At 47.7% G+C, this 19,614-nt stretch overlaps 1 protein-coding gene across 1 annotated transcript in view; it reads left to right on the top strand.

Moving 5' to 3' along the window:
- ATXN7 (ataxin 7) overlaps positions 1-19,614 on the top strand; it is a 950,731-nt gene that overhangs the window by 588,401 nt on the left and 342,716 nt on the right. Inside the window, exon 6 of the mRNA XM_069643713.1 lies at positions 15,306-15,388. Within this exon, the coding sequence (XP_069499814.1) occupies positions 15,306-15,388 (83 nt within the window). The remainder of the gene's footprint in view (positions 1-15,305; positions 15,389-19,614) is intronic.

The raw sequence follows: 19,614 nt of genomic DNA, 5'->3' as shown, positions 1-19,614 counted from the left end.
CGGGGATCTTTTGGTCTTCAGTGGGCTGTTGGGGTCTCCAAATCAGAACCAATTCTTATGATTACTTCACATCTCCTCCTAAGTAGGGCCAAATAGTTACCTTGGGGATCGATTATACAATTAATAGCACCAAGAGTCTGATAAAGGGAGTCATGGATAGGTACTGCAAGTTTTGAGAATAACGTCAATAGCCGCCACTCGACCCATGCCCTTGGAGAAGTAACCCCAAGTTTAAACCTGATCGCCGCCAGTGGTACAGCATTTCAGATGCTGAGGATCTTCCTCTACAACCTACCCTCAATCCTATTTAGTAATTTGAATATTGTCATTTTGGAGTTCGGGGCCATAGATTACTTTTTCCCTTCAAAGAAGATGAGGGCAGGTCTAATGGAAAATCTGACAAATGTACGGTCAACTTTCATAATCTGACATTGAAGCGGGGCTGCCTTTTGCAGCAGGATATCTGTACTGTTATTTTTTTATTTTTTTTTTTTTTAGGCCTTTTTGGACCTCAAATTAGAACCCACAAATATACAGCACTGAGACTATTTTTGATGGTTACACCTTCAATGTCCCTAGAAGTGTTGCTACACTTCTTTCTTTTCCTTGTAAATTCCATGATTTTAGTTTTGCTAGGGTTGATGATAAATCCATTATCGTTGGCATACCCAGCAAAGGCCTTTAACAATTTCTGTAAGCCGACCCTAGCTTGATCAAAGATCAAGAAATCATCTGCTTAGGCCAGCCATGTTATCATCGACTGGCCAACCTTCGGAGAAATGAGACCACCATTGCGCAGACAGTTGGCAACGTCGGACATATTTTGGTTGAAAAGCCAGGGGGCCAACGCACAACATTGCCTGACCCACCGGTGTGAGCAAATTCTCCTTGTGAGAGCACAATTCTCGTAAACCCCATTTGCAAGCCTCAACAGTCCTTCCGGCATGCCCCATCCAGCCAATTTGGCCCATTTCCGATTCACAGTCGAAAGCAGCCGGTAAGACGACAGAGGCCATATAAGTACAGCCCTTGGGCATCAGCCAGGCAGCTTCTTGAATACATTTGACCGCTAGGCCATTAATGTTGCTGGAATGACACTTACGGTAGCCCGTCTGTAGTTTAAGCAGTGTGTTGACGAAGCCCATTGTTCCAGATGTGTCGGGGGGGGGGAGGGGGGAAGCTGAGAAAATCTTGCAATCTGCATCTATTAAGGAGATTGGCCAATAGTTTTTAGGATCGGACCTGCTACTGCATAAAATAAAAAATCAGAACCACATGCGCGGTTCTCCATGAGGGAGGTGTGATTCCAGTGCGGATGATGTTGACAAATTGAAGATAAAGCAAATTGGCCCAATTGAATTGATCATCCTTAAAGGTATTGTTAGGCCGTTCGGGCCGAGGGCTAGAGATTTTTTACACCTTTTTTATAAAGGAGTGGATGGTTGTAATTTTCAATTCTGGTTGCCATGTGTGATTAGATATAAAGACATTAGGGCCTGAAATTTCCACAGTATTACTCTTAGAAGTCCCAAATTTATTTTCAAAGAATTTGAGCCATTGCGACTCTGGATTCTATTGTGTGACAACGAAATTGGGGTCCTGGCTGACAAGTGACCAAAAGGCGCCCACACGGGAGTTAATTAGAAGCCGAAGCATAATCTCGGCATCCTGCTGAAGTAGCAAACCTTTAGTTGACTTAAAATCGTTTTTATACTTCAGCTTAATCTTTTTGAGAAGACCAGAACAAGCAATACCATTCTCAGTGGAGTCAGTTGTCTAATCTCCCTCCTCGTGTTAGTTTTAGCAGTAGCTAGGTCTTTATTATAACACTGTAAGGGTCTAACTGGTCTATTTGGCTTAAATCCAGGTTGAGAACGCACCCCAGATACCAGATCGCAATAAAACTCTGGGACCCATTTGCATTAGTCATTGATTTTTCCAGTCCAGAGTAGTAGTGGTCATAATAACACTAAGGATTTGATTTAGAATGTGAATTCTGGAATCGGACCAGCGGATTGTGTTGCCTGCCGAATTAGTGGTTGTGCAGCTGACTATTAAATTCTCTGATAGTCGATACAATATCAAAGACCTTCGTCAGAATAGACTGATCACTACAGTTTTTCTTACATAGATTATGATACACAGCAGTTGGACAAGTAGTCATCAATGTAAATGTAGTCCCTTAGACAGGAACTGCTCCCTCTATGCCAGGTATGCCAATCTGCCTCATGTAACTGATTTGATATCTTGCCCACAAAGAGGTTTGTTTGTTTTATTTGCTTATATAGCACGCCTGACCCAGAGGTAACTGGGCACATTTCTTGAATACATAGTTACAGTATACATAATATGATACAATATACAAAAGGGCACAGTGCAAAGAAATAAATTTACAAAGTTATACAGTATTCAATATAGTACAATTTACAGTAAGGTGTACATAACATACAAATGCACCAAGGGTCTGGTGTATGAGCAGAATTAATTCAGACAGGTGTCATAGGTCTGAGGTCATGTCGGTGGGTAGCAAGGGTGGTTCAGAGGTAAGTGAGGCAGTATGGTCAGTTAGACTGGGAGAAGAGCCAAGTTTTTATTTTCTTCCGAAATGAGAGGAAAACTGGGTCAATTCTGAATTCTGCGGGTAGTTTGATCCAATTTTTGGCTGAGAGTACTGGAAAACTGGTTGCAGCCCAAGCACCTCTGGACCCAGATACCAATCTCTTCCAGCTTGGCATTTGGTGGTCAATGGCACACTGTCCACTACAGAGTCACACAATTCCCAGGCAGAGATTTGGAACAGACAATTAGCATTAAAATCCCCCGCTACAATGACTCTGCCAGTTGAGTGACCAGAAGACCACTCATCAGTGCACTCACTGCCTTTACAAAAAGGGTAATCTCTTAAATTCCCGTATGCCAGTATGTTAGCAGAAACTTCAGTACACAGTCAGATGAACAGATAGCCACCCCTATGGCGCCAAAGGGTACATTTTCAAGAGAAATTCCTGTCAGACCGAAGGCGGTGTCTACTGCAATTAACAATCCTCCAGATGCTATCGCCCCAGTACTAGGTTTTGCTGGTTGGATTAAACACTTGGAAGCCATCCAGGACATGGGTGAATGGGTGCCTGCTCCCACGGGTGTTCCAGGATTTAAGGCAGTGTTCTCTCTCTACAACCCGTACACAAAGCGCTCAGTCAATTATGGCATTGGCTTTCGCCACAAAGGTGATATAACTGCTGCCCAATCAGTTTTGCTCACATGCTCCCATTCAGCGACCGTACCAGCTCTACTGGTCTCATCCCCAAATGGTCGGACCACAATGCTTAATTTTTCTTGCGACCCCAAGAACCCCCCCCAACTCCAACCTAATGGGGCTGACTTGAAAGCCTGGGTCTAAAAGGCAGGATTGCTGGGAAAAGACACGTTCCTTTACCAGAGCGGAGTTAAGGTAGATAATGCTGGTATCCGGGTGACTCCTATCCGGGAAAGTCACTCTATCAATGTCTGAAGAGCAAAGAAGACCCAGGGACGGAATTTTAGCAAAGAGCAACAGGATATTGGATCGATTGAGGCAAACTGGAATGTTGGAGCCAAGGACACTCGACATTTTAAGTCAGGGCTCCTTTTTACCCACCAATGATTCAGTTCTCCTCCCTCCAGGGTTCCCGTAAGGCCTCTCCCCTGTCACATCAGACCCTCTTGCATGCTGCAAGATGCTATACGATTTCCGCCTTTGTGAGGCGGGGCACTCTGGAGAGCGATCCCATGGCAAATAGATGGTCGGTACATGCAGATGTTGCAGCAGATGGCCCACACCCACCGCTACAGTTGGATAAAGATTTGATGTGTACATACTCAAGGTCTGAACTAGCCCCCCACCCCAACCGCTGTTTCAGGGAACAGTGGCCCAGTACCCTAGGCCTGGGTCTGCTAATTTCTGAGCTATCTCGGCAATCTCCTGAGTCCCGTCTACTTAGCAGTATCCCCTCTCTACCCTCCAGTTGATTTGCAATTGGACGGGGTCCAGGCATACTCCCCACTTTCCTCAGTTTGTCAATCATACAAAAACCACCAGCCCAATTAATGGAAATGGGGGGGTAGAGTCAGAGCGGCTGATTAGCCAGGGTGGTAGACAACAGCAGAGAGGCAACACTAGGAGCATAATTCCCAGTGTATCCCACTACAGGTGAGTGACTTAACATTGAAGCGTCAGCTTCTCAAGATGATCCCACCCTCAACCTTGTTAGAGCAGACAGACCCATCACCCCATTTGGAAGGGGTAAGCATGCAGGCAGGTTCACAGGGTCCAGGGTCAGTCTGTGCAGTAGAATCAGTAGTTGAGATCTTAATGGTCGCCGGTTGTAGTGGAGAACCCTCCTCCAGGAGCAGATGCATATTGGTGCGGAAAAGGGGTTTCTAGTTCAATCTTGGAGTTCTTTGCGGATTCCTTCACTGCAAGGGTATTTTCTTAATGGGTTTGGTGTCTTTCCCTTGGGGCGGTTTATTGGTGAGCGGCTCCTCAGCAGCTGCCCCAGAATCCGGAGGATCTTGCACAGGTACGGAGGGTTCATCTGTCGGGTCCATCGTTGGGGCAGCCCTGATGCTTGCTTGCTGGATGAAGTTGTCCATGGTGGGGGCACTGCTTTGGTACAGGAGGAATGCCATTAATGGGTGGCCTGTTCAGTAACCGATGAAGTTGTTATATTGAAATTTCAATTATCCTCCACATTAGCAGACCTCGTATCTGGCCCCCCAGGAGGAACTCCCAAGACATCCTGGCCAAATCCTATTGAATGGAAGCGCATCTCAGATCCAATAAAATACAATTTAGCTTTCACCTCTGTTAACAAGGAATTAGTTGACTTTTGCACAGCCCATATATTTTCATAGAGATACGAAAGAGCTCAAAACCATGTTGAGGGCAGAGACCGTCGGGTGGGTCAGGCAGATTCTTTCGTCAACTTTCCTTAGGGTGTTATGCATGGCAGGATTTTCATGTTGATCACCAACCTCGAGGGAGAGATCAGCATGGGCCCGGGCATAGCCATCGGGTTCATTGGTGATATAGTACTTAGCCATGAAATTGGTGAGATCCGAAGGGGAGCCAGGCATCGATGCGTCGCACGTTTGTTGGATAACATGGTCTGCTTTGTCAAACAGCGTTGGCTCCAGGATAGCGTAGTGTTCCACAGCTTGGTCAGAAAATGTGATACTAATGTCTAAGATCTTTATGCCCACCAAGGTTATCATGAACAGACATTACTGAGTGATCCAACATCGCCTTACTACTGACCGGGGGAAAGGTTTCAGTTAAGTACTTGTTGCCGCAGTTTTCAGAAAGTGTTGTCCAGCAATAGGCAGAAAAGCAGAGTTTGCTGGAGGGGTCTTAAAGGGAGCTAAAGGTTTAATGAAGGTGTTCCTGATTATTTCAGTTTGCGCATTAGCAGGAAACGCTGTATCCATATTGGGCAGCGTGGCTGGGTTAAACTTTTTGTCCAGTTTAGGATTGAGGTACTGTATGCCCTGTATTTCACCCCCCGCACACAGAGCACCTGGCACAGCGTCTCCGTGCTGATAAGATGAGGAGAGAACCGACACAGTGATGAAGACACTTGCGGGGTCTGGAACACCTGGCTGTTGCGGCCAGAGAGGGGAACATTGACATGCAGGTCAGCCGGAGCCAGAGACATTTCGGAGCCCAGGTGGTGCTCTTGGCCTGACTTTGCAGGCCCGATCACATGCTTGCTTGGAGGTCCAGCCAATGGAACCCAGCAATCACTGTAACCACTCGTGGCAAAGTGGAGCAACCTTGACTAAGTAGAGCGGGATCAGATGGTTATATTAATAGTCGAAGCAAGTGGTGGACACAGTTTGGTGTTAGGGCAGGAGGAAACTAACAGATTTGAATGTGGTGTGTAAATCAACACATTTTAAGAAAGTAGCTTGCCCAGATCAAAGGGTGGCAGTATCCCTGCAGTCGTTGGGTATACTCTGTAGCAAAAAAAAAAGCCGTTAGGCCGGTTACGGTCCCATTAACAACATGGTGGGGCAAATTCACAGCTGAGAGGAATCCTAGATCAAAGGGAAATATCCTGCCAGTCTCTGGGAAAACCAATTTCGGAGAATTTTAGGGTCTCAAAAGTTTGTTGCTGGCGTGTACTATTACGCAAGTATAATGCAGCCACTAATCGCTCCGGATATGCAGGGCGGCCAGGACCACCTAGGTCAGAGTGGTGAGGCCAACCAGCACCTTGTGGCCATGCCACAGCCCTCAGACTGCAGACACTGGCCACTTAACTCGCCACTTCCCGGCTCGCGCGGATGAAATGAGGTAATGCAGGAAATAGCAGGTGGCGCCTTCAACGTTGAATAGGCACTGAGAAAACACTGCTCATACCAGAGAAAACAGAGTATTCTGCAGACTGGCTACTTAACTCCCCTCTTCGCCAATACCTCCGCTCCTGCGGCCCGATCTTCACTGATGGAGGGCAATGTTTCAGTGGGAGCCCCCTTCACCCGAGCAGAGCCTACCCTTGTGGTTGCAGACACCTTCCTTTCAGGCTGGTGGCTACTCTGGAGGGCTATGCGATTCATGGTGCATGGTCCAGGACAGAAACCCTCTTGCATATCAATCTGCTTGAGCTTAGGGCAGTGGGCCTGTCCCTCAAGGCGTCGGTCCTGGTCAGGCCAGAACATTCTACTACGATGTTTTACCTGAACAAGCAGTGCGGCAACAGTTTGCCCCCGCACCCCTACATGGAGGCAGTATGAATCTGCAACTGAGCCCTGTCAGAGGGGGATTTGGATTTCAGCAGTCCACCTTCCGGAGGACAGCAATGTAGAAAAGGACCAGCTGAGCCGCTTGGGGTTTCAAAAGCTACGAGTGGGAGTTGCACAACAACTCCTTGTTGTCCCTGTACCATCTTTGGGGGTTTGCTGACCTGAACCTGTTTGCTTCTCATCGGAATACCAAGTGCCCCCCAGTTTGCTTCATGGGCAGGTCAGGGGTCACTGGGAGATGCCTTCCAGATCTGTTGGCGCAGCCGCACACAGGTGTTCTGTGTTCCCGCCCATCCTTCTGCTCCAATGGACCCCCTGGCATGTTCGGGGCTTCAGTGGGTTGCAGCCTCATCCTGGTTGCACCCCACTGGCCTTCGAGAACCTGGTTTTCAGATCTGCTGCAGTTGTGCTCCCAGGGTCCTGCCCGTCTTCTGATCCCCAGCAGGAAAGGAAAGTGGAACATTCGGACCCAGCCAGGCTGATGCTTGCGGCCTGGTTCCTGACAAGCTGAAGCTTCAGCATGCTCAATTTTTCAGATAACTGGCACATCATTCAGCATGCCAGGAGGGCCTTGACTCGATCCCAGTATAAGAGTAGATGGACTAGGTTCTGTCATTGGGCTCGTGACAAGGTGCTGGACCCTGTCACCTGTCCTCTGGATGACGTACTGGCTTTTTCAGCACACCTGGCTCGTTCTGGAGTTCAGTGGATACTTGTCCCACTTATTTGGCGGCCATTGGGGCTTACAATTCCCTTATGCATGTGTTTTCGCCAGCCAACCTGTTGTTTCAAGCCCACCTTAATGTGTTGTCTAGGCTTTTTCCTCCGGTGCATAGGCCGCATCCTGTCTGGGACCTCAGTGTGGTTCTTGCAGCTTTGCAATGCAAGCCTTTCGAGCCGATGTGAACATTCGCTTAGTGACACTAAAGGCAGTTTTATTGGTGGCTCTCACGTCTGCGTGCAGGGTTGGTGAGCTACAGGCATGGTCTTCGTACAAGCCCTTCACCACGTTTCACAACGACCAGGTCTTCTTGAGCACCCACAGTCTGAGGCAGAGGGCCCTATATTCCTTGGACCTCAAGAGGGTCCTAAAGTTTTCTCTCTGACAAAATCCGAGGCATTTTTCCTGACCTTTGGGGGCTCTTTCCCCAGCTCTGAGGCTTCAAAGACCTCCATTGCCCATTGGATGGTTCAGGCTATTTCGGAGGCGTACACGGCCGTTGGCAAGCCTGTTCCAGAGGGGAACTCATGCCCATGCGTTCAGAGCCAAGACCATGGCTGTCGCACTGCAGAGACATGCGTCTTGGGATGTCATCAGCAAGGCGGCTACTTGGCCCACTCCGGCCTTCTGTAAGCAATACTCGCGGACACCAGCTCCAGGCGCGATGCATAGTTTGGTCAGGCAGTACTGAAGAACCTTTTAGCTTCGTCCTAGATATGGGGCAGGTTGTCGCGGCTCCACCCTATGGTCTTTTTCGGTTGAATCACTCACGGCTCGAGGAAAGAGGATGGGTAGTATGAGTAATTAAAGTTGTATGGACTAGCGTGCTCAGTCCTTTTTCCCCTTAACTCCATACATTCCACCCGCCTTTCCCCCGCTAGTATGCCTAATAGGTAATGAGCATAGCCAGTTATCTAAGCATCCAATGTGTTCAAAGGAGACGGAGGTGAGGCGCCGGAGGGCATGGCCTCGGCAGGGCATTCCCACTCCCGAAGCCGTGCCCCCACGTGCTATACTAAATTTAAACTGGAAGTTACATTTTTCACTGCCAAAGGTTCAGGTACCGTCCCCATGTTGGAGGACGTCCACAAGGATGGAGGAAAGGGGACGAAGGACTGAGTACTCCAGTCACTACGGTGAGTAACTTTACTTACTCTTATGTTCTAATGGGAAAATAAAATCAAGTGAAGTCCAAGGGATGCCCCAGCAACACAGCACATAGGGTGCCGTGTGCTGCAAAACTCAATTACAGATGCCTGTAGCAAAATACATGGAGGAATGCATGACTCCATTAAAGTAAAGAGAAAACATAAAAGTGGTTATACAGGGTTCCCATGTCGGAGCAAAAAAAGAATGAGTGGGCAAAAGTTCCACTCACTCAGGAGAACCGGTTAAAAGAAAAAAATCCTAGAGTCCAGCAAAAGTGCTGGGTGAGTCTCGGGTTATGGAGCATTGGCACAGAAAATGAAAATTCTCCCTAACAGTATGGAGAAATTGGTGATGACAAAATCCCTTTTCCTACAATGTAAAACAAATGCTATTAAAATGAATTATACTCCTGTACCACACATTATTTGAGAGCATAGATTTTAGCGTTTTCGTATTGTTTGGGACCTAAAAGATGGTTCTTCTTGTATAGGTTTTATAGGGGTCTAAATTGGGATTTGTTCACCAGGAGCAAAACGTAGCTTCTTGGTATCCGGCATAATCAGTTAGGCAGGAGCTAGTACATAGCGCACAGCAAATCTCACAATGCGCAAGATGCAGACTCTTAACTTTTTGTCAATTTTATATTATCCAATATTCTCCAAGTATCCTTGCGTGAATTCTGTATTTTAATGGATTGAGTCCTCCAAAGTATTTCACATCTTTGACATGTAATGTCCACAGCTGTGCTGCTTCAGAAATGTTTTCGGCCGAGAGCTTCCTGCATCAGTGGTGTCGGGTCGATGTCCCTTGAAGGCCTCCGTCGAGGGTGACGTCACCGGATGTTATAAATATGATTTGAAGAAAATGTCTTCATCTTCTACCCCTCCAACTCCGCGGTCTGGGTTTAAGACATGCCAGGACTGTAAGTCCAAAATGTCGATTACGGACCTGCACTGCATCTGCTTCTGGTGTCAGGGCGTGAAAGTCATGATCCCGATGACTGCTCAAAGTGCCAGTCATTGACTGCCAAGGCCTTGCAGGAGCGTAAGGGGAAGTTCCAGGTAGGTCGGGTTTCTAAACCTCGTAAATCCAAGAAATCTACGGCTATTTCCACTGACGATTAGAGGGGCGACTCTCCTCGTTGGAAGGAATCTCTGGGATCTCGGTCCCGGAGGGGGTTCCGCCACTCTTCCTTGTCTCGGCATTCCCGGAAGCGGCGTCACCGGTCGCCTTTCCCATCCTCGACAGATGATGGCTACACAAGGAAAGTGGCTTGTCCCACTAAATCCTCAACTCCTGAGGAATGGGAGGCATTCACAGAGCAAATGCTGGCGACATATATATTTTTTTTTATCCCAGGGCACAGTTCTGTCCGCGCCTTTGGACGAAGCCAGCAGGGAACGGTCTTGGTCCGATGCTTGCGCGCCTTCGGCACTCACCGCGATTCACATCGGGAACCATTGAGGTCCCGTTCGGACAAGGCTCTGGTGGATCACCAGAGACATTCCAGGTCTCGGTCTTTGTCCCCAGCAAAACCGCAGAAATCTGGAAAGGGCTTGAGGTCGGCATCTATACCTAGGGCGCAGTGTCCATCGAGTGCAGCTGTCAGAGCTTTGCCTTCGATCCAGCCCTCTGAGCCCTCGGCGCCCTCGCCGCCTTTGTGGCAGTTTTTGCCCGAATTTGCCGGTGGAGGCCCTTGGTACTGTGGATCCTCCAAGAGAGGCTTCATCCAAGACTGTAAGGCTGGTTGTGGACTCCAGGGCCGCTCCTGTCCCTAGGAAGGAGTTCTTTCATTCTCTGCATGATATTTATGAGGCTGTGGAGGGGTCAGCTATGGAGCTTGAACCTGTTCAAACTCGGGACGCTCCTGACATGGTCTTTTCGGAAGACAGTCAGTTGGAGTTGCGTCAGTCGTTGCATGATTAGTGGCCTTGACACATCTCCTGAGGTGGAGGTTGGTAGGCCAGAGCCTGGGGCTCATGCTGAATCCTCCTATAGGAGGTTGATGTCTAGATTTAGATTCTCGAGTGGTCCGGTCCTCCAGTGGCATTTGATCAGGATGACCTGACTGATATTTTGGATCAGGGTCCATCCACTCACCCAGTGTTGCCTTTTCATTTGGCATTGCAAAAAAAGGGTGGCGGCTACTTGGCAGACCCCGGAGGCTCTTCCAGCGGTCAACAAGTCATTAACTAATAAATACTGCCCATTTAGTAGCGACCCCAGCTACCTATCCACTCACCCCACTCCCAAGAGTTTGGTGGTTCAGGCGGCTACGGCCAACTCGAGGCAGGTGGCCTTCCCTACCATCCCTCCTGATGGGGACAATAACTGCTTCGATGGTTGGGCATGCAAGGTATTTTCTGTGGGGACTATGGCACTGAAGTTGGCCAACTCCACTTTGCTTTGGGAAGGTTTTCACACACTATGTGGAATTCTCTCTAGCAGCTGAGCATATCCCCGAGGGGGAAGAAAGGGATGGGTTCCTTGCTCTTGGGCAGGATGGCAGGGATGCCATGTGTGAATTTCTTCAGTCTGGGTTGCACACGGCTGATAGTGTAAGCTGGTCCGTGGCTACGATCACCGTGATATGCAGGTTTGCGTGGTTGCAGAAGTCGGTTATTGCTCCGGATGTGCAAGCCTGTTTTCTGAACATGCCCTTTGATGGTTCTTATTTGTTTGGCAGCAAAGCTGAGTAGAGCCTTGAGAGGCTGCAGACCTCCAAAGCAGCTGTGCGTCAACCTCAGCCTTTTGGTACTAGGGTGACACCAGTGGAGAGGGGGTTCCTTTCGTTACTACTCTTTTGGTAGAACGAGAGGAGCCGCTAATCACAGGGGACACTGAAAAGGTACCCTTGGTGGATGGGGAAGTAGAGGTGCCAAAGCCGCCCAGGCAGCTGCCTCCTTGCCTTCAGGCGTTGCCACAGCCGCTCCAAAATAGCTGACGCCATGTTTCATTTTTCACCGGTTGGGGGCAGACCGAGGAATGGCAAGCTATTACTTCGGATTTGTGGGTTCTGGATACAATAGCCCATGGCTACTGCCTTCCTTTCCTAAAGCAGCCTCACAACAATCCTATAGAACTAGTCCCTGTGGCGGAGAGGAACAAGCGATGGTACTCCCCATATTTTTTGATTGCAAAGAAAGACTGGGGACTGAGACCCATCTTGCACTTGCGTTGGTTGAACAAGTTCAATGGGTTCTCAAGATGCAGTGGTCGCAATTCTCTGGCAAGATGTCGGATCCCATTCAGATTCTGCTCTCGGTCTCGCAGAATCTTGTGTGGTGGGCCAGCAAAGGGAATCTGATGGAGGGGGGAGCTCATGCCAACGGTCTGACTGCTAGCGGTCGTTGGTCTCCGTCGGAGCCCAAAATCCACAAACCTTTTGGAGCTGAGGGCCATCAGGCTGGCCCTGAAGGCTTTTCTGCCGTCTGTGCAGGGGGAAAAGTGGCCTAATCATGATGGACAACACGGTGCCCATGCATTACCTCAACAAAAAAGGGGGGGGCGGGGGGGTGAGGTCACTCACATTGTGCAAAGATGCGATGCAGCTCTGGTTCTGGGGCGATACAGCAAGGAGTCTCCCTCTCTGCAGCTCATCTAGCCGGAGAGGAGAATGCTGTGGCGGACGCTCTGAGCAGGCAGAGCACGGTCTCCCACGAGTGGGAGTTGATTCAGGAAGTCATTTAGGAGATCTTCGCCCTTTGGGGAACCCCTCAAGTGGATCAGTTCGCGACCGGTGCCAACTGGAAGTGCGAGATATTTTGCTCAAGGGAATTTCCACCTAGAGGAGCCTTAGGGGATGAGTTTGTCGTGGATTGGTCATTCCCACTTCTGTACACATTTCCTGCGGTCCCAATCATCCCTCGGGTACTAAGGAGGTTGCAGAGGTTCGGATCCCTCATGATCATCATTGCTCCAGATTGGGCCAGGAGAGTGTGGTACCCGGACCTTCTAGAAATGCCCATCTGCCCTCCACGTCGTCTTCCCCAAAGAGAGGAGCTACTCTCTGAAACGCGAGCGCCGCGGGGGAATTTCTCCATTCAGAGGTCAATACTTTCAACCTTCACGCTTTGTTTCTGAAAGGTTGAGATAGAACGATTGGGACCTCCCGGATGACGTGATGAAGGTGTTGCTTTCGGCCAGGCGGCCGGCGACCAAATCCCTGTACTGTTGGCTTAAGTTTTGCGACTGGTGCAGGGGAAACAATGTCCATCTTTTTCAGTGTTCTTTCTTGCTTTCTTTGGCCTACAGGGGTTTCCATTAAAGGTTACCTGGCGGCTCTGTTTATTTTCAAGCACTCGTCTGAAGAATGTTCCTTTTTTTCTTTGATTTCCCAATTTCTAAAAGGGCTCACAAATGTGTTCCTGCTGTCCCCGTTTCAGGTGCCAGTTTGGGGTCTGAATTTGATCTTGAAATTCCTGATGGGTGCTCCGTTTGAACCGCTGCACTCTCGTCCTTTGAGACTCTTATCTTTCAAGACTGTTTTCTTGGTTGCAGTTACATCGTAGAGTGAGTGAATTGCAGGCACATTCATCTAAGCCACCCTTTATTGTGTTCCACAAGGATAGGGTTGTACTGAGGGTAAATCCGTCCTTCCCACCTAAGGTAGTGTCTGAATTTGAGCCAGAAAGTGGTACTTCCTGCTTTCTATCCTCCCACTCATCCTGGTAAGGAAGAGGAGCGAATTCATAGGTTGGACCCTAGGATAGCTTTGATATCTCTAGGATGTCCAGGGTCAGAGTGAACGGCCAGCTTTTTGTGGGATACACTGGACACCAATTGGGTCAGGCTGTTATTAAACAGACTTTGTCCAGGTGCATTATCCTCACCATTACCGAATGTTACAGATTGGCGGGCAAGGTTCCTCCGTAGGGGTTGAGAGCTCACTCCACTAGAGGCGTGGCTACATCCACAGCCCTGCAGAGGAGGGGGGTTCCTATTAGGAATATTTGTGACGCAGCACTGTGGTCTTCCATCCACACCTTTTAGCATTACTCCATGGAAACGCTCCATGGTCAGGATATAGCCTTTGGTAAAGAGGTCCTTTATTCTGCTATCTGATTGGGTGTTCTAAATTCTTCTCCCTCCATTCACTGATACTGCTTTGGGAGTCTGTCAAAGATGTGGAATAGGTTGGAGGACGCAATCCATTCGAAGAACAAGTTACTTAACCAACTGGTAACATTCTTTCGACTCGATGTTCCTCCAACATATTCCACATCCCCCTCCCAGCCTGCCCCTCTGAAGAATTTCCTATGCTATTGCAACTTGCGTCTCTGCGCGACTATGTGCAGTCAAACAGTCGTGTAGAAGCATGTTACATCTTATGGAGGAAAAAACATAAACTGAGGCTACGGGCGCTGTGCGTCCTATTTATAACATCTGCTGACGTCGCCCTCGGCGGAGGCCTTCGAGGGACATCGACCCGATGCAGGACGCCCTCTGCCGAAATAATTTCCGAAGCAGCACTGCTGTGGACGTTACATGTCAAAGATGTGGAATACGTTGGAGGAACATCCAGTCGAAAGAAAGTTACCAGTTGGTAAGTAACTTGTTCTTCTCCTCGATATACAAACCTAGCTATGCTATATGTGGGAATGTATAACACCATTTGCCACAGGAGTCAAAAGTAGCTCTTCGTAGTTGTAGGTTTCAAGCTGACCAGGCTCCCCCTTGGCTATAACCTGGAGCTAAATAGCTCCCAGCTCCTGGCAATTATGAACACTGCATCTATGGTTAATATTTGTTCTACCCTAATTTAACCGTTCCGTGAACACTCATTGAAAATATCAATTTCCTCAAGCAAATGCAGAACCTCAAGGATTTTTTATATAGTACACTGATAGATTAAAGGGCTGAGATCCTCATCTTGTTGAATTTCCAAATTGTGGTTTAGTGACAGGGGGTTTCAGCTCGCTTCCTTCCTTCTGTACTTCATTTGAAGCCATGCACATTCAGTAGCGTATGTTTTGTAAGTTGTGTAACCAGCAAGGAGCCACCTGGATCCCCTACGTGCCTTCTGCATTCACTGCTTATTGGAAAGTATCTCCAGTACAGAAGTTTCACTGCTAGGCTCGATTCATCCTGCTACTAGTTTTTGTTTGTTTTGCCCTCTACCCACTTGTTGGCAATAGAAGTGACTGCCTTTAATTTCTGCATTTTCCTAGTGATAACCCAACCGTTCCAGACGCAACAATCCATCCTTCCATCTCCAGGGCTCTTTACATTTTTGTTGGGTTGAGGTACAGTGAGGACATGGCACTTTGTCTTTGGGTTCTCTGTTGTAGCCTTGACATATTTCTAGTACTGTCCAAAATGGTGCAATTGCTAAGCGTTTTGTGCAGCGGTCGAATTACAAAAGGCCTGATTCATGGAACATTTTCCTATGGGGTTGCGCCATTATAAAATACTGGAATCGGGCCCTACATGTGTTACTCCAAAATGTGTGAACTGTTTCTTCGTCTTACCATGGTTTGAATTATTTGGTTTGAAAGGACAGTGCAAAATACTTATTTTATAAAAGATTACATATTGCATGTTTCTGGTAATCTGTACAACTTAAACTCTGCTAATAGTTGTAATTCTAAGAATACATTTTCCGGGGTTGCTCTCCCTCTTCTTTAATGGCCTGTTTGTACACATTTTTCAGAAAGGGAGTTCGATCCTGATATACACTGTGGTGTTGTTGATGTAGAAACAAAGAAGCCCTGCACAAGGTCTTTAACATGCAAGGTTTGTGAATTTTTTTTTTTTAAACTTAATTTTTCCAGTTGCTAATGCAAACTGAATGTTCTACCAGTTAGGGCACTTGGCATTTCAAGGAAATGAGTTCAGGTTTTTTCAGCACTGCACTAAAATGTGTTTTTTTTTTAAAAAAAACAAATCTTTGTAGGTTCATATTTATTTCAGTTAGTATGAATAGTTCCTCTCCATAGTATGAGAATGGTGCCATCTTTTTCTGCATGCTTCCTGATGAGCCTCCTGCTGCCTGAAGGACTGACGTGGATCCAAAGCTGAGTGAACAGTTAAAGTGAGCGCTTTCTTTACTGAAGATTTGAATACCCGTTTTAAAAACGATTCTGTATGGGCTGGGTAAATGTGTTGATGTTAGGGAGATTTATCCGTTTTATGCTTAATCCCCTCTCCTAGTGACACCCCCAGCACTTTTTGCTGGAATTTGAACCCTTTTCCTGAAGAAGTGGAGTCTTTTTCCCATCATTCATTCTTTTTGTTCTGACGATGGGAACACTCTTCATTGCGTTTTTACCTTATTTTATGGAAACATGCTTTCCTCCATACTCTTTTTGTTTTAATTGTATTTTATTTCTTTTTAATTTGAATCTTTTAGTGCAGTGCAAGACATATTTCCTCAGATACAGATTTCCACATCTTTATGGCATCAACATCAGTAGTGTAACTTATTGAGTATCTTAAATTGTATAAGTCTGTGTCTGGCATTAAGGGATACCTCCTTGGTTAAGCGACACCACCGGAGCCACTGAGCATCCTCTACCGACCTGCCCAAATCTGCCTCCCCCTTTCCTTAACACTCTGAGGTTGAATCGGAGCTTCTTGAAATTGCTTATATAATCTGGACACCAGCCCTCTGGGGTTCCCACCTCGGACCACAATACCCAATACATCACATTCGTTGGGCTCAATCGGGAACGACGGGCCAGCACCCCCTGACTGCTGCTCTAATTGTAATGTAATTGTGGTGATTTGATTGGGCTATTACCCAGTTTTTCAGGAAAATCTGTGTGAATAACAAGAGCCTTCAGAGAAGAGATCACGCAGTGTCGGCGTGCTGTCGGGGTCCCACCCTTTTTGTATGTCCTTATCGTATGTTGGGGAGAGTCCCGGGCAACACCAGAGCGGGAGTGCCTCAGCGTATGGTGTGGAGGCGCCCAGCCTCTTGAAAATTCTGGCCCAATCGTTCACCATTGTGCGAACCGTATCGAACGTGGATGTGTCTGCGTGCCGATTGACCAGAACTATAGTGCGTAGGCTCGACAGGGAGGCGCTGTACTCCTCTGCCTTATGAATCAGCCGGTCTTGCAGGGAGTACCAGTATCCGACGTACTGCGCCTGTGACACCTCATAGTACAGCTCGAAGTCTGGGGCCTGTAACCCACCTTGCTTGTATGGCCTGGTCATGGCCTCCCATCTGATATGCAGAGTTCCAGTGCCACATGCAGGGCCCATTGCCAGTGATTGCAGCTTATCAAAAAAACGCGCGGCCAGACCGGTATATTGGTAAAGTAGTATAGTAATTTGGGAACCACAATATTTTTTAAAAGCGAGAGCCTGTAGTATAGTGAGTTTGGAATCCTAGTCCATAGGTTCAGTTTGTCTCCCAGTGTTTGTAAATATTTTTTGTGGTTTTCAGCCATTAGGGAGTGATGCTGGTGCGTAATCACTATGCCTAAGTACTTAAGTTTGTCCTGGACACATCGAAGTACTGCCAAGTAAGGCGGAGCAGTAGTGGCACCGTTAAACGGAAATAGCTCTGATTTAGCTTTGTTGGTATGATATCCAGAGTAGATGGTGAACCTGTGCACCTAGTCCAATATTGGGGCACTGTTTGTAGCCAGGGTTTTTAATATGTCTCGGGAGGATAGCTCAGGGGCAACGTGCTCGCCTTGGAAGCAAGACAGAGCAACACAGGTTTGATCCCTGAGTCCGCGCTTAGAAACCTCTGGGTATTAAGCGTGTTATAAATAACCCATCCTATCATTTATAGTAACGAATCATCGGTATAGAGGGAGATAATTTGTGGTGGTCCAGCTATATGCAAGCCTCAAATGTGCTTTTGAGGCACATGATACACGCAAGGGGCTCTATGGTGAGTGCGAACAGCAGTGGGGAGAGCGGGCAGCCCCGTCTCGTGCCGCTTCCAAGCAGAAACATAGGAGAGTGTGGTCCCAGTAAATAAAGAATTCTCTCAATCCCATCCGCCGCAGCACCAAGAAGAGGAACTGCCATGAAACAGAGTCAAAAGCCTTCTCGACGTTCAGTGAGACTGCTACCGCTTGTGCGCTTGGGTTGAGTTGTGAGATGATACCAAACAGTGATCTACGGCAGTCTTCGTTGATTGAATGCCGTAGATCACCCAAGAATGAATCCCGACTGATCTGGGTCAACCAGCTTTGACATATATGGGAGGAGCCGGGTGGCTAGCAATTTGGCAAGAATGTTTGTGTCCGAATTTTTTCAGGTATAGTGGCCTGTATGAGCCCATGTCAGCGGCAGATCTGTGCGGCTTCAGCAAAATCGTAATCACTGCCCCTTGGAGGGAAAGGGGAAGCCGGCTGAGACGTAGCGACTCCCATATTTCACACCAAGTTAAAAACAAAGGTGGAACGCAGCTCCTTGTAAAATTTGATAACCAAGCCGTCCGCACCAGGTTACTTACTAGACAGTAGTGACATGGCATCAGTTATCTCCTCGTGGGTCACCCGCTGATTAATAGACTGACGGGCCTCCAATGGCAGCACCAACAGCGATATCTTGTCCAGAGAGCCCTCCAGCTCTGCAGCTGAACAGCTATCTGATTTCGAATAGAGGGATTCATAGAACCCATGAAATTCATTATCGCTTCTCGGGTATTTAGGGTAAGTCTAGAGGAGCTTGTTATCCTCGTAATACGATGCACTCCTTTCTCACATCGAACCGCATTTGCCAGAAGGCGTCCGGTCTATCGGCCTCCCTGTATCGCCTTGCTCGTATGGGAGAATAAACCAGTTGGACCTCCCTATCTGCCAGTTCCCTGAAATTCAAGGGATTCCCCTTTATACAACCAAGTGTAGGACTCGATCCTGTGTGTTGCTTTATTAATCTTCTAGCTTCTTAAGGTCAGTTTCCACCCTTTGCAGTTCACGTCTAGTTTCCTTCAATGCTCCTGAAGGCATGGAGATAACCTCTCCCCTGACACCACACCTTGAAGGCTACCTAGACCGTGCCATGTTGTTGTACCGTCCCTTCATTTCTTTGGAAAAATTCCACCATGTCACTGTGGAGTGTCAATAGGAAAATTGGGTCTGATAGACATGCAGGGGGCCTGCGCCAAAGGGGGCGTGGGGCGGTCTGTCCGTTCCACATCAGTGTCATGATAGGGGAGTGGTCATAAATTGTGTGAGGGCAAATCTACTTTTACCTGTGTCATAAGTGGGGCAGGTATTGGCCAGTAATCAATTCTCGAATGGGTGTCGTGGACTGTTGAAGAATGTGTATTCACGTGTGTCTGGGTTTCAACCTCTCCATACATCCACTAAATCAAGGCATCTCATTATGTTTAACACATCTCATTATGTTTAACCTGCATTAGTTAATTCCTGTTGAGTGGATCTGGATCTGTCCTCGACAGTCTAGTATCCAATTAAAGTACCCTCCCCAAATAATACGTGCTTGGTTTCCCCCAATAGGATATCCAACACCTGACCATAGAACTCGGGGTCATCGGTATTCGCCCCATGTGTTTATTAGGGTTGTGGTGGTACCTGCTAATTCGCCCCATAGAATATCATACCTACCTTGTGGGTCTATGCTACGTTTAGTTTCCTGCAAAGGGATGGTTTGATGTATCAACGTCATCACCCCACGGGATTGTGACAAATAATTAGTATAGCCTTGCTGAGGGCCCCATGTTGCAGCAAATCCATCATTAAGAACCCCATAGCATGCGTCTCCTACAGCATCACCAATCTTGGGGACTGGCGGTTCATGTATGCCACAATCTTTCCGTGACTTAATAGGGTGGTTGAGACCAGGGATATTCCATGACATGAATATAATGTTGTTCTCTATTATGGCTGGATTGTGATGAATTGAGGCCCAGTCACCGCAGGTCAAAACCTAGGATGTGGTTGCAGTATGTGCTTGAAAAGCAGTCTGCACTGTTTTTCTGCCTGAAGTTTAATAACTTTTGAAACAGAACCTGTGAAACCCAAATATCTGTA

Source organism: Ambystoma mexicanum, chromosome 2p (assembly GCF_040938575.1).
Source record: "Ambystoma mexicanum isolate Mex_15411 chromosome 2p, UKY_AmexF1_1, whole genome shotgun sequence".
NCBI lineage: Eukaryota > Metazoa > Chordata > Amphibia > Caudata > Ambystomatidae > Ambystoma > Ambystoma mexicanum.
The sequence above is the reverse complement of the archived record's forward strand: the minus strand, read 5'-3'. Positions and strand labels throughout refer to the sequence as shown.